Source organism: Macrotis lagotis, chromosome 3 (genome assembly GCF_037893015.1).
Source record: "Macrotis lagotis isolate mMagLag1 chromosome 3, bilby.v1.9.chrom.fasta, whole genome shotgun sequence".
NCBI lineage: Eukaryota > Metazoa > Chordata > Mammalia > Peramelemorphia > Peramelidae > Macrotis > Macrotis lagotis.
In genome coordinates, this window is record NC_133660.1 from 204,447,759 (window position 1) to 204,463,194 (window position 15,436).

The 15,436-nt window shown below is 37.7% G+C and overlaps 1 protein-coding gene across 8 annotated transcripts in view; it reads left to right on the plus strand.

Moving 5' to 3' along the window:
• Positions 1–15,436, plus strand: part of PROM1 (prominin 1) — a 160,171-nt gene that overhangs the window by 9,185 nt on the left and 135,550 nt on the right. For 4 of the 8 annotated variants that reach the window (XM_074229746.1, XM_074229748.1, XM_074229751.1 and 1 more), the window contains exon 2: positions 1,516–1,961. In XM_074229746.1, the coding sequence (XP_074085847.1) occupies positions 1,626–1,961 (336 nt within the window). In that variant the 5' untranslated portion in view covers positions 1,516–1,625. Of the gene's footprint in view, positions 1–1,515; positions 1,962–15,436 lie in introns of those variants that run through there. The other 4 variants (XM_074229749.1, XM_074229750.1, XM_074229752.1 and 1 more) reach the window with 2 other exon arrangements.

A 15,436-nucleotide genomic window follows, 5' to 3' on the forward strand; every position in this document is an offset into this window, starting at 1 on the left:
GGGAGACTCGAGTATAAAAACAAGAGTCCTTGGACCTATCCTAATGGGATCTTCAAATACAGCAAGTTTCAAATGCTAGGTCTGCCACTTACTTTCTGTTTGTATGGACTTTGGTCTCACTTTCCCTCATTCACAAATGAATGGGGGGACTAGATAATTTGTGAGATCCCCATCAACTCTAAAATCTGGTGAATTTAAGAAAATAAACATTTAAATGACTTTCACTAGACTTTTTTGTTTTTGTTTTTGCAAAGCAATGGGGTTAAGTGACTTGCCCAAGGTCACAGAGCTAGGTAATTAAGTGTCTGGGGCTGGATTTGAACTCAGGTCCCCCTGAATCCAGGGTCAGTGTCCTATACACTGCACCACTAGACTTTATAGTAAATGTGACATTGTATGAAAGCCAGATAGATTTCCCCTTAAAAATTAGGAAATTTCAATAGGAAAAAGTCAAGAATAGCATTTGCTAAACAATAATTATGACTTACTTTTTGTGTACCCTATATTTTTCCTTCCTTTCTTCCTTCTTTCTTTCTCCTTCCTTTCTCTATTTCTCTCTTAATTTCTTTCTTCTTTTCTTTGTATTTTTTTCTTTTTCTCTAGCTTTTACCTGAGCAGCCTAAATACTTCTGGACCCATAAGAACCAGCCTCTTATTCAACATGTCTGGTTCCCTAAGAAATAGACTATAGATAAAAGGTAGATTTGGAGACTGATAAGTAGTAATAATGTAAAGCACTCACCCTTGCTCTGGGAGAAGTCAGGTGGACCTTCTGCCTTTAGGAAAGGAGCCTACACCCTTTTGAATTCTAGAGGAAATAGATGGCCAGAGCTGAGTGTGTGACTTTTTACCATTCCCAGAAGTCTTGCAGAATATTAGCAGCAGAGCTAGAAGGAGCTTTAGAGATCATTCTAGTTCAAACTTATTTTACAGATGAAAGTGTTTTTTCTTCAGGGATCTGAGTCTTCTCCCCTGCTCCCTCTTCTTTCTCCCCCTCTCTCAGCATTATTTTAGATTACTATTTGATGTCTACTGTAACCACATCCTGATTTTGATAGCTGGCACAGACATTGAAGTGATTTCTGTGAGCCAGAGACTGTGCTAAGGACTCAGGTGTTCAAATTCAACCTAACTGCTTATATTCTAAAGGGAGAACTATTGCTTTCTCTCTGACTCACTACATCTGTGTGACCCTGAAGGAAATCTCTCTACCTCTGGAGCTTCAGTTTTTTCCTTTGTAAACTGAGATTAAGGAACCTCCTCATTTGTAAATTGAGGCCATTGATAAAGGCGCTTATCTTTAGAAATTATTTTTAAGTCTCTGGAGTCTTTTAAATCACCTGACAAAAGTGAAGGTCTTTGGAAATGTAAGCTATTGTAATTAATGTTTACCTTACTGTGGCGCATTCTTTTACTTGAGGTGGGGGTTTGTAATTGCCACCTCACCTTCTCCCAGAATTATTCTGAAAGGGGAGGGTGTGAGTGTTAAGCCCTTTTTTTAAATCTCTTTGCCAGGATTGGTGTCCCGGCTCAGATCCTGGAAAGACCTCCTCCATCAGCTGGGAGCAGATGCCCACTTAATCCAGGGAGGAGGAGCAGCAGGAGGCTGATGAACACACCTGCCCATGTCACTGGCCTGCTTCACAGAAACCCATTTCTCCACCTGCCGGGAGTATTTCCCAGTTTCAGAAAAAGAAGAGGCCCCCACCGCCAACCCTCGCTCATGTTCTCTGAATCTTGCTAAGCTATGGCTTCCATCCTCTGCCTGTTGCTGTTGCTGGTGCAGCTTGGAGGTCCTGCTTCAGGGGGACAGTCTGTGTCCAAGGCAACTTTGGATCTGGAGTACTTACCTGCTACAAACTATGAGACAAATCTCCAGTTGGATTCTGGGCCAATCGAAATTTTGTTTCAAATTGTCAGAGCCTTCCTTTTTGTGGTGCAGCCCAACCCTTTCCCTGGAGGTAAGTGTGGCTAATAAGTGACTCTCCTTGTTACATCTTTTTTTTTTCCCCCAGTCCTCTATCGCTAAAGGAAAATAGAACACAAACCAGTTAAGTTGTAATTCGTTAAGTGAGGAATTTAATCACAAGTTGTTAAAAGAATGACATAAGATGCTAAAAACTCAGGATGGTAGATAGTGGATTTTAGGTTATCTTGGCTTTTCATCAGTGAGCAAATTTATTGGGGGGGGGTATATAGAGACTTAATACTGAATCTTTCCAAGCTACTGAAGGGTTTATTACTTCTAATTAAGGTGAACTCCATAATGTTGTGGTGCTAGCAGTTAAAATTTAACTCCATGGACCAAATGTTCGACTTTGCTTAAGGCAAGGGGAGGCCAGGCCGAACTTGTTTAGTCACTCAAGTATTAAATAAGATGCATATAAATATGAATTGCAAGAGTTTGGACTGTGGGGCTAGGAGATAGTCTGGTTAACTTGGGGGTCCTTGCACTTCATTTGTGAAAGTGTTCCCCATTGGATGCATTTTACTCCTACCCTATTAAGAATAGTTTATGTGTATCTTTGTGGGAATGAGATTATAAAATAAAAATAACCCTTGGGGAAGTATCTGTTACATTAGATGTGGAATCTGCATATATTATTGCATTACCTTTCAGATGCTATCCATTTCCATTGAATTAAAATTTTTCTTTTAGTCATAGTATTTTTTTAAAGCAGTTTTTCCTGAATTTATGGAATTGCCATAATATTTGGACTATTTTGAGGGTTAATGATTAATGTATGGTTTGAAAGGCATTTTCATTAAATTAACAGGAATTCCCATTTCAAAAGTTTAAAGTAGGTCAACCACTTTTCCTAAGAAGTGTGTATATCCATAACAATTGCTAAAAATTATTATTTTCTATTTTTTTAATTGGCAGAAAAATTATGGTGGGTTTTTTTTTTTATTGAAAGTCACTTTTCTGGGGACAGTGGATAGAGCACTGGCCTTGGAGTCAGGAGTACCTGGGTTCAAATCCGACCTCAGACACTTAATAATTACCTAGCCACTTAAGTGGCCTTGGGCAAGCCACTTAACCCCATTGCCTTGAAAAATCTAAAAAAAAGTCACTTTTCTCTGTTTTTAATTTACAAACTTTTGTGTTACTCTGACCAGATAGTGAAAATATTTTTGTATTCAGCAAAATCTGTTCAGTAATCATAATTTAGAGTCTGCTGTGTCCAGAGCCCCAGGAGTGGGTAGTATTGTTGGGGGGGGTGGAGTAAAGGGTATCTTGCTGCTTTGAGAATGAAGTGAAGATTGGGAACAGTTATTACTCAAGATTTAGAATTCTGAGGAAAAGGATCACTGAACCATTTTTAATTGAAGATATTTTTTCAGACATTTATGTTACTACCTTAATATTCAAATATAACACTAATCAGAAGAGGAAAAGGAAAACAAATTATGAAAAAGAATAAAAGTACATGTATTATAATCATTATATGCTAGCAGTTTAAGTTATTTCTTAACAGTTTCCAGTTTCTTGAGGCCTTTTTTAAGTGTGACTATTGTAGATTAAGAAATTGTAGCTCTGGAGAAAAAAGCTTTTGTTGTGTTTGAAGTTTGTAGACCTCCCCTCACCCCAAGAATTGGTTCCTATGTGGTAGTCTTAGGCATATCATGTAATTAGTTAATCCCATAATCTTTCTTTCCATATGTTGTTCCATTTTATTGTCTCTGTTTTTAATGGGAAGGTTACTTTGTAATTTATTTTTTTAAGAGTATACTGATTTTCAGTTTTCAATGAGTGTGATAAAGCTAGAAAGCAGCTTTTGGCAGCCCATAAAACTTTAGATGTACTCTAGAGTGTTTATAACTCAAGCCCTACTGTTAATTAGACTGAGGCTTCAGAAGAATTTCAATCTGAGAATAATCTGTGAGATTTGGCCTAGTTTGCTTCTTAATGTTCATCAATAGTTTGTCTTCTTGTTTCAAAGAAAAGTGAGTCCCAAATGTTTTACTCCATCTCCATCTTATTTTTTCTCTCTTTCTCTCTCTTTCTTTTGTAGTTTAGGTAATAGTCACCAAGTGCATCACACTTTAAATTAGGACATTTAAGACAGAGATATTATACTTTTTGGAACCTTGTTGTAGCAGGTTAATAAAGAGAGGGTAGACTAGAGTATTGGATAGAATGCTGAAATTGTGTTACTACCCAGCTCTATCAGCTTCAATGATTCACTTTTGCCTCCAGTATAAACTAGCCACTTTTTCCCCTCTGGTTTTTACGCACAGTTGTGTTATAGTCTCTCTTTCCATACTATCATATTACTTCCCACCACATGATATTTTTCCATCCAAACTGACCTAGTTGCCCTGGTAATGTTTTCTCTGCCATCTTTGTTTGCATAGATTGTCACCCATTCCCAGTACGTACTTTTTCCTCTTCTCTACTTCCCCTTAATAAGAATAAATGTCGTCTTCTATATAAAGCTAATTCTGAACTACCCCTTCCCAAAATGCTTAGTCAACATCTCCCTGAAATCACATAATTTCTTTATACATATTTTATATTTACTTAATTGTATACATATTATTTCATTCCCCCCCACCCCGAAAGTAAGCTTTTTGAGAGCAGGAACTTTTTCACTTTTGTCTTTGTACTCTCAGGGTCTGGACCATAGGAGAATAAGTTATTTTAATCAGAAAGACATTGTTTTGAATCTTGCTTCTCTTATTTATTAGTTGTATAATTATGAACACATCTCTTAGATTCTCTGAGCTTCCTCATTTTCCTTATCTGTAAAATGAAGATAATATTATCTATAGAACCTACCTCTCACTGTTGCCATGAAGTTCAAATGAGAACATATATAATAATAATAGTGATGATGTCAGTTTGCACTTATAACATTGAAAGATTGACAAATGTTTTCCATTTTAATTATCTGAACAACCCTAGAAATCATCTTACATCTGAGAAAACTGAGGTTGAGGTCAAATGGCTTGTTCATATTCAAGCAAATAGGCATTTCTGAAACTAAATTTGAATTTGAATCTTCTGAATCTAGCAATGCATTATTTGCTTTACCACCCAGCAGTATGTTACATTGCAAACTTTAAAGCCTGTAGTTCAGTTATTGCCTTAGAATTTCCTAGGATAATAGTAATAAATGGTGAAGTAATTTACCCAGCCTCACAGTTGTGACTTTTGAATCCAGATCTTACCAACTTTTAGACAAGCCACTCTATCACTATGCTGCATGCACTGGCAACTTTCTGAGGCTTTCAAAAAATTGTCGGAGCAGCTAGTGATCTGCAGAGGCAGAGGATATTTTTTCCCACTGGAAGTTCCCTTCACTGATCAGCCCTCAAGTCTAGTTTAAAAAAAGAAAAGTCAAGTCAATGGTTAGTTATTGTGGATAGTTTTTTAAGCTTTTGTCAGGTGCTTTACAAACATTATCTTCCTGGATCATAGAATTTGAGAATTGTTGGGGGATGTTGGATCACCAAGTAGTGAAACCTTATGCTAAAAACAATGCTCACATCCCTGATCACTGGTCATAGAGCCTTTGCTTGAAGACATTCAGTACATGGAGGAAACAAACTCATTTCCTCCCAAAGCCAGTTTCTAGACAGTTCTAATTTTCAGAAAGAGGGAGGTGATAAACCCAGTGTACTATGCCCTCATCAGACCTCATCTAGATTATTGTGTTCACTACTGTGTGCTATGATTTATGAAAGACATTGATAAAATGCAGAGTGCTGAAAGGGAGAGGGGCATAACCAAATTACTTTATTTTATGTGAAGATCCATTGATGAAATTTAGCATTTTTTATGTAAGCCTTTTGAAGGGAAGACTCAAAAGGGACATGAACATAAGAGCTGTGTTCAAATATATGAAGGATCATTCATCATATGGAACAGAGATTAAATTTGTTACATTTGGTCTCATTGGGGCCTGGGGTAGAATTTGGAGTAACAGGTGGAAGTTATAAGGAGGCACATTTAAGCTTAATATCAAGAAAAATTAGAGCTGCCCCAAAGTGAAATGAGTGCTCCCTTAAGAAGTACTGACTTTTTCCTCTGTAGACATCTTCAGACCTTCCTTTCATGATTGGTTTGGTTTGGACAAAATTGGCACTGAATTTCCTTCCAACTATCAAATTCCCTGTTATCAAACCTAAAATAATCATTTTGGAACTTCCAAACATTTTTCTTGGTTCTCCCCTCTGAGGATGGACAAAAGAAGCTTAACTCTTCTTCCATTTTACCACCTTCCATGTACACAGACTTGAACTTTTAAAGATGTGATGTGGGGCAAAGTATAGAGGGATTATTGCCTCCTTATTTCTCGAAGTTAACACTTTTTTCTTTTTTTCTTTTTTCTTGCAAGGCAATGGGGCTAAGTGGCTTGCCCAAAGCCATACAGCTAGGTAATTATTAAGTGTCTGAGCCCAGCTTTGAACCCAGGTACTCCTGACTCCAGGGCCAGGGCCACCGTTCTATCCACCGTGCCACCTAGCCACCCAGCCACCCATTAACACTTTTCTTAATCCAGCCCATATAATGTTGACTCTTATTAACCCTGTGCAGTCTATCAAAGCCAGGTTTCCCCCCCGCCCAATGAACTACTGTGTATCCATATGCCTTCTCCATGCTATGCTTGTGAAACTGACATTTTTTAAAAGATTTCATTTATTTTGAGTTTTACAATTTTTCCCCTAATCTTATTTCCCTCCCCCCCACCCCCCACAGAAGGCAATTTGCCAGTCTTTATATTGTTTCCATTGTATACATTGATCCAAATTGTGAGAGAGAAATCATATCCTTAAGGAAGAAACAAAGTATAAGAGATAGCAAGATCCAGACAATAAGATATCAGGTTTTTTTTTCTAAATTAAAGGTAATAGTCCTTAGTCTTTGTTTAAACTCCACAATTCTTTCTCTGGATATAGAAGGTATTCTTCATTGCAGACAACCCCAAATTGTCCCTGATTGTTGCATTGATGGAATGAGTAAGTCCATCAAGGTTGATCATTGCCCCCATGTTGCTGTTAGGGTGTACAGTGTTTTTCTGGTTCTGCTCATCTCACTCAACATCAGTTCATGCAAATCCCTCCAGGCTTTCCTGAATTCCCATCCCTCCTAGTTTCTAATAGAACAGTAGTGTTCCATGACATACATATACCACAGTTTGCTAAGCCATTCCCCAACTGAAGGATACTTACTTAATTTCCATTTCTTCTGGGCTGCTATGATTATTTTTGTACAAGTGTTGTGAAACTGATGTTTTGAACCTAAAGACTTTTCAGAGAGACAATGATTTACAGCTTCACCTGAGTAAATGAGAGTTCAGTCTACACTGCATACCAGTAGACTTCTATGTCCAATATCTCTTAATCGATGGATTTTTCCTAGTAGTAGAGGATATAACCTCCAACCAAACAGTCTTACTGTAGGAAAAGGGTGAATATTTTCATGATACAACCTGCACTTGCTCAAGACAATCTGAGATAGCCATGCTATGGAATTTAGGTGATGGTGAAGAATTCTTCATAATCTATGACCCCAGTTACTGTCAGATCCTTTTCTTTGTCTCTTTCATTTCTATCTAATCCTCTAATCCTATGCTTTTAATTTTTTTGCTTTTAAAAATATAGTGGTCCATAGTCTTTACCAGACTTCAAGATAGGGACCATGACTCAAAAAAAAAAATGTTAGGGGACTATGATACATAAAAAAGGTTAAGAATTTATGCTTAGGGGCAGCTAGGTGGCGTACTGGCCTTGGAGTCAGGAGTACCTGGGTTCAAATGGTCTCAGACACTTAATAATTACCTAGCTGTATGGCCTTGGGCAAGCCACTTAACAACATTTGCCTTGCAAAAACCTAAAAAAAAAAAAAAAAAAAGAATTCATGCCTGATGTAATAAGATGTAATAAGAAGATTAGGAGGGGGTATTGGAATAAAATATGGCCCCTGAACTTCCCTAACTTCCTACCCTGCCAGAGGCTCTATTTGTACCAAGATGACTGGTTCTTCTCTCTCCACCTCCCTACAACAGCTGTCTGTTGTAGGGATAGATGCAGTCTAAGAGTGTGTGGGTGTGGGGGGGGAGGGAGGGTGGTTAGGGGGCAGAAGCTGTAAGAAGCCCATAATGATGGCAAAAGAGGCTTGACAGCAAGTTTGGTGAGTCTAAGAGGGTGTCAGTGCTACTTGGGGGCTGTGCAGGAATCTGACTGGTATCGCTCTTTCTGCCTCCCTTCAAGAGCTGGGCCAGCAGCAGTGGAGATAGATGCAAGCTGTGGGAGGAACTCAGGACAGCCAGACCAGGTGGTGTAGTGGATAGAGCACCGGGCCTAAAATTTGGAAGATAAGTACAAATCCTGGCCTCTGGTAACTAATAACTTACTAGTTACATATCTCTGGGCAAAACACTTAACCTCTGTCTGTCTTAGTTTCTTCAGATGTAAAATGGGGATAATAACAGCAACCATCTCCCAGGGTTGGTGTGAGAATCAAATGAGGTAATATTTGTAGAGTGTTAGCATAGGGCCTGGCAGATAATAATTGTCATATAAATGATGACTATGTTGTGATGATAATGATGACAATGATGATTAAAGAAAAAACTTCATCCCCTAAGCAGATTTCATTGCTTCTGTGAGCTGCAAACCCTTGGTCATCTGAGCCTTTTAAGACTTTCTCTGACATTTTGAGCTTTAGCCCACCTGGAAACCTCTTGATTAAATGGGGCTGTGGAGGCATATGAGATAACCTGGCAGCCAGATTTGTAATGTCACCTGATGCTGCTAGTTATCTGGAGCCCACATGTAAAGATGGACTGGGTCATCATACCCCTAAGAGGCTGAGCAGAAAACCACTCTTCTATTGCAGTCAGCTGGAGACCATTTAGATAAAGAATAAGATCTGCTGGATGACAGCACTTTTAGCAGTTCAGATTTCTCAGGATCCTAAGAATTTTTCCTCTAATTGAAGACTTGCTGGATGAGGTCCTAAGAGGGAGAGACTGGTAGAGTGGCAGAGGAAGAGAAAACAAGGGAGGGAAGGAGAGAGAAACTTGTAATTATCATATAATGTGCTAAGTAGTAGAGATAGAAATACAAAATTAGCAAAATATTATCAGCAAGGATATAGGGAAGGCCTCCACTAATTGGAAAGTGGCCTTGGGAAGATATAAAATTTGGTTTGGAAAAAGTGACCCATCCTTAAGTGATTTGGAGGTCATGTTATGGGCAATATAGGCTTACAGAAAATTCACTGTCAGAAACTGGTTCCTGAGGTCAACTTCATGGGTGGAGGTGGGGACCAAAGATAAGGATGATGGCCAGAGTGGGCCAGACTTTGTGTTTGACAGTCTGATGCTCAGAGAATGGTTATTGACTGACTGATCCATGCTGCTTTCCTCCATGAGGTCAAATTTAAAAGCTTAGTAATATGAAAGATCTGTCTAATTTTTATCATCATGATTCCCTTTAAATAATTATTTAGTGTGTTTATATTTTCAATCTCATCATTCCATCTTTTTTGAGGGGGAAGGGATGCAGTTAAGCTTAAGAAATGGATTATTCTGTACTGGTATACGGAAACTCAAAAGAGCAAAATGTAAGATGAGTTTAAAACTTGTAGTGGGGTGAAAATTAAATTGAGTCAGTAATTTTGTTCTCTGTCACATGACCTTGGGAAAGTCACTTACCCTCATTGGGCCTCCTTTAATCTAAAGATGAATTCAATCTCAAAGGTTATTTCAAGCTATCATCTTATAAGTTAGAATACAGATATGATAGACTGACCTCCCTTACTTGTCTAACTTTCCACAATGCAATTTCCATGTGAATGTCTTCTGATATGACTTTTATTTACTGCAACTTCTAATTCATAGGTGTGATACCAAATGCAATGAAATTCCTTTCTATTTCTCTACCTCAGTCAATCAATGAGTGTTTAACACCACACTATTGACTTTTTCCAACCATTCCTTATTTTTATTTTTGGAAGGAAAAAAAAACACCTCAAAATGATATTTCTGAGTATCAGATCGGGACTTCTCTCATGGGGTTTGGATCATGTTCTCTCATAGTTTCAACATAAATGAGAGAGAAATTTCCCCAAAGACATTGCTGGTCACTTTTCCTTCCCAAATGCTATAGACAGGGAAAATTCCTATATTTTAGTTTGATTTTATAACTCAATAAATGGGATAACTTCCCTGCAGTACTGTCTCAAGGGAGATCACTTGCTCACCTTATTTATTCTGCTGAGCTGCAAGCATCCAACATAGATAAATGTGAAGATCTGTTGTGATTATTAAGGATGGGCCTATGTGGATATTAAACCACAGGCCACTTCTTCATAGTCTATTTGGTGTTTTATAAACTGGCAAGACAAATGAACTGTCCTCAGTGAAGCTGTTTATATAGCTAGTATTACATGATCAAATTATTCATGTAATTTAGGGATCAGGTTTTTGATTTTGATAGAATTAGCTAGATAGTAGTTTTGTATAAAGGTTGATTGCTATTGGGATCTCCTTTAGGTTATATAGATCCAAGACTGAATTCTTCATTTTGTCCATAATCTCCCTTTCGTCTTTTTTTTCTGCCAAATTCCTTCTTTTAGTCATTTACACCACCATTCTTCCAGACTTGAAGGACCCCCCCCTCCTAGATGTCCTTCAACCAGTCACCAAGTTCTATAAATTCTCACTTCCAAAAAAAATGCCTCCTCATACTTGTTCTGCATGACTTACACTCATTAAGGAACAATTAAGCTGATACTTTGATTTTTGCTGCATGGACCTAGAACTGAAGTCAGTTTAATCTTGAGAAAAGAAGGTAGTGACTTAAAAGGGTCATGTCTTTAAAGGTTTGATGTATTGCCATGGACAAGGGGGAATAGATTTATTCATCTTGGCCACAGAGGGTACAGCTAGGAGGAATTGGGCAAAATTTAGATTTGATGTTGAAAAGCTTCCTAATCATTGGAGTTCTATCACTAAGTGGAATTTGGGAAATACTGGGTTCTCATTGGAAGCATTCAAGATTTTTTTTTTAATACAGATGGGACAAGAGGGCCATGTATTTCAGAACTTAGAATATTCTGTATTTGTGAGATCATGAGATAGCTAGATGGTAGAATGTATAGTTAGGCATTGGAAATTGTAAAAATATATAATTTTTTTCTTTCTTTGAAAAAAATCAGTGCACAATAATAAAATGCATTTTTTTCATAATTGTAATCATAGCTAAAACACTTACACTGCCAAACTGAAACATTTTACAAATATTTTCTCATTTGATCCACACAACAACCTGAGAGGCAGTATGAACTCTAAAACGGTAAAAATCCTAAAAACATAGAGTTAAAATAAAGTGGACAGAAAGTATAGATTAGACATGAAGTTTTATTCTCTGGGATTTACCATTTAACACTTAGGGTGGAGGCCATTTCAAAAAGAAAAGACCATTGATCTTTTAACCAAAAACAAAGAATAGGAAAAATCATTATCCCATTTTGTGACCTGATATTATTGCATAATAGCTCTGCCCAAAACTGCTCTTCAAAGATTATCATACTTATACAATACTGTCAGATCTAATGTTGCTTCTTCCTTGCAGGACAGTTTCCCAACAGTCTACTCAAAGTCCTCCTAAGTTTGTATATTAATAATAGGTTAAGATACTCAGGCGTCTTAATTTCTTACTTACTGATAGGTGACTCTCTAAAGAAATCAATGTTAAATCAGGATTTTAGTTTTGAGAAATTATTATACTTTCACATCAGGTGTAGGGTATTCCCTTGTATTTAAACATGGTTTAGTATACATTAAATACAAGATTTAAGTCAACAACAAAAACCCCTCATATTTCTTTACAAGAAGTAATCTTTTATATAGCACTTTCATGTTTGGAAACTACTTTTGCCCTATAGATTGTAAGCTTCTCCAGGACAGGGACTGGTTCACTTTTTTTGGTATCTCTTATCACCTTGAATTACCTGGAATATAATAATTTTAAAAAGCTTATTATGATTGGCTGCCTAATATTTATGGTCCTGGAAAATTTCCTGGGACATGAATAGGACTTTTGGATATTTCCCATCCACTCTGTAAATGAACTATCTTTTATTTATTGCTGCTTCTAATTAGAGTGTAGGCCCTTTCAAAGCAAAGGACTGTCTAACTCATTATGTTCCTGTTCCAGAACATAAATACTCTTTCAAGTCTCTTGATCATTCCTTTATTTGGAGGCCAGCTTTCTATCCAGCTGAGAAACCCTGAGAGACATTGAGTAACAAGTAAGCAAATAACTCTAGAAAAGACCTTGTAAATCCTGTTCCTACCTTTGGCTTGTGGGCATTGGAATATTATGCTTATTTGAACCACTCTTATCTTTCCCTCATAGGCTTCCACTAGGGCAAATTGTATGCCTGCATGCACGCTTCAAGAGTAGAGCACTGAGTTCTGTTCTTTGTGACCATCTGAAGTTCCTGGGGGTTCCTTAGAGGTTAGCAAAAGAATGATGAGCTATTCTGAAAGCAGGTCAGGAATGGGAAGCACTTTTGCTGGCTGGCAGTCTCCTGAAAGTCAGGGATCTAGCCTGTGGATGAATAGAGTAGAATACTGGTCTTATCATCAGGAGACTTGGACTTCTGGACCTAGTTGTAACACACACTAGTAGTGTAATTATTATAACTACATCACTTGGAGCCACAACTTCCCTCTCTTTGAAATGGAGAAAACATTGGTTTCACCACCTCTCTCCCCATGATGATTATGGGGAAAGTGCCTATACAAAGGATTACTTCCTGTAAATAAATTTGAAGTGCTTTGTTATTGACTTAATTCTTTTTTTTGCAAGACAATGGGGTTAAGTGACTTGCCCAAGGCCACAAAGCTAGGTAATTATTAAGTGTCTGAGGCTGGATTTGAACTCAGGTCCTCCTGACTCCAAGGCTGGTGTCCTATCCACTGCACCACCTAGCCGCCCAGACTTAATTCTTTTATTTAATGTTTACTAACACAGCCTCTCTGCCTAGGAAGCTATTATAATTGAGTGACCTGAATGAGGAATGGTGTAGAGTTAGCAATCTTCCATGGCAGTTATGCACTTTGCTGAAAGGGACATTCCTCACAGCCATCCTGCTTCTGGCAACTTTGTTATGAAACTGTTGTGCAACTTTGGGCATTTGGCTTAGGTTTTTTTCCTTGGTTACCTCCTCTGTAGAATAGGAAATATAGTACTCTACAACCAGGTGATAAAGTGGATAGAACTTGAACCTGGACATGTGTTCAAAACCAACCTGAGGTTATTTAGTAACTCTTCATCCTTGGGCAAGTCATTTGATCTATCTTAGTTTTCTTATCCGTAAAATGGAGATAACACCTATCTCCCTAGGATTGTTGTGAGGATAAAATGAGATAATATTTGCAAAAGTGCTTCATAAATCTAGCAGACAGGTAGAGCAGTAGATACAGTGTTGGACTTGTAGTCAGGAAGAGGAAAGTTCAAATCCTGATACAGGTTCTGAGCAGTTATTTAGCCGACTGAACTTGAACAAGTTACCTCTTGACCCAGTTTCTTTATCCTTTAAACTTACACCATAATCATATTTACACAAGATTGCTGGAACATAATGAGAAATTTGCAAGTGCTTTGACAACCTTGAAGGATCATTTAAATGTTCCTATTTTCTGTTATTTTTATATTTCTATTATTTATTGTGAGTTTATCATTATTTTTATTATCATAAGTTCTGCTTGTTGGAAGGCTTGGTTGGGAAAATAGTATGAAAATAGTCAAAAACTGCTTGAACACCAAATAGCTGCAGAGTGCTAATCACCCCATACTAGGCATTTATGAGTTTACTGCCTTACCACTGGAAAAGGCCTTAGAGTTCATTCAGTCTGGATCTCTTGTTTTAGAGAAATGAGGAAGCTTGAGAGCTTGAGGTTAAAGAACTTGTCCCCCCCCTACACACACACACACACACACACACACAGAGAAACAATGTGTAGTAATTAGGATTCCAGCCTAGATCCCCTCTCAATCCAAGACTCTTTCCCCTATACTTAGAGTGGAAAGTGAGGCCCCTTCTGAATGAGACCCAAATAAATATCTTGATGGCCCTTTCTGTATGCTTTTGCATTTTCCCTAGATTTTTCACCCCTTTTCTACTGTATTTTCCTGATAAAAGGAATATGGCTCTATTATCGTGAATTGCTTAGAGGAAAAACCTAAGGGAAAAAAAAAATTACAAAATGTAGCAAGCCTCTGGGACCTAATATGGATCTGAAAGAGGATCCCACCCCTTCATCCATCACTTGTCATTGGACAGAGGATTTAAGGGCAGGAGGAACTGACAAAATAAAATGGTTATGGGGGAGCTAGGTGAGACCCTGGAGTCAGGACTACCTGAGTTCAAATCCGGCCTCAGACATGTAATAATGACCTAGCTGTGTGGCCTTGGGCAAGCTACTTAACCCCTTTGCCTTGCAAAAATCTAAAAATTAAAAAAAAAATTTTAAAAATGGTTATGTTTCCAAGGCAGAGAAATTATAAAATTTTAATTGGAATATTGCCAAATAATAAGTTCCTAGGATGCATGTTGTCATAGATAGAAAAATATCACATCACATTGCAAATATAGTCTATGTTCTACTCTCATGAGATTTGTGTAGGATCCATGAGTTCTACTGCTCTCCACTGCCCTTTCTCTCCCTTCTCTGATATCTTATGATCAGAACTTGGAATCTTCTCTCAGCCTGAGCTAAGGAAGGAAGTGCCTGTGAGTCTAGGACCTAATAACTTAAACTCCCTAAATCTAATAATACATGTTTGGGTTTGCTGATAAATCCATGCTTCTCTCTGCCATTGCTGCCTACAAGTATCAATAAAAGCATGATATGTTATTGCCGTCAGCAATGGACAAGCCATACAGAAGTGTATCTTGAAACAATGGGCAAATTAGTTTGAGGCTGGAATCTGGTGTGGTGATATAGAAAAGATGTTAATATAAAACAGATATAGTTATTCCTATACCAGGAGGTTTAATCTCTTCATACATGTTGATTAAGAATAAAATGCATCTAGTTGAATTACAGGGTAATTGGGGAAACTTTTCCTCTAAGTTCAACATGTAAAAATAGATATGATCAAGGTAGCAGCAAAAGATACGTTAGTTGAGGAGCTTTGCTGGTATTGTTGACATAAAGCAAGAAAAAAAGACTCTGAGTGGATAACTCCTTAAGGGTAAGAAATATCCCCCCTTATTTATATTTCCTCTTTATTGCCTTGCACTAATATTTTTCAACTTACCAAAATTCTCTATCTGGGTGCCATATAGAGAGGAAGACAAGGTCCCTTTTCTCAAAGAGCTTACATAGTAGGTGTTCATAGAAGTAACAGAAAGTGACTTAGTAGGCTAAATGAATCTTGTTGTTAGGCCCTTGGCTCACAGATACTT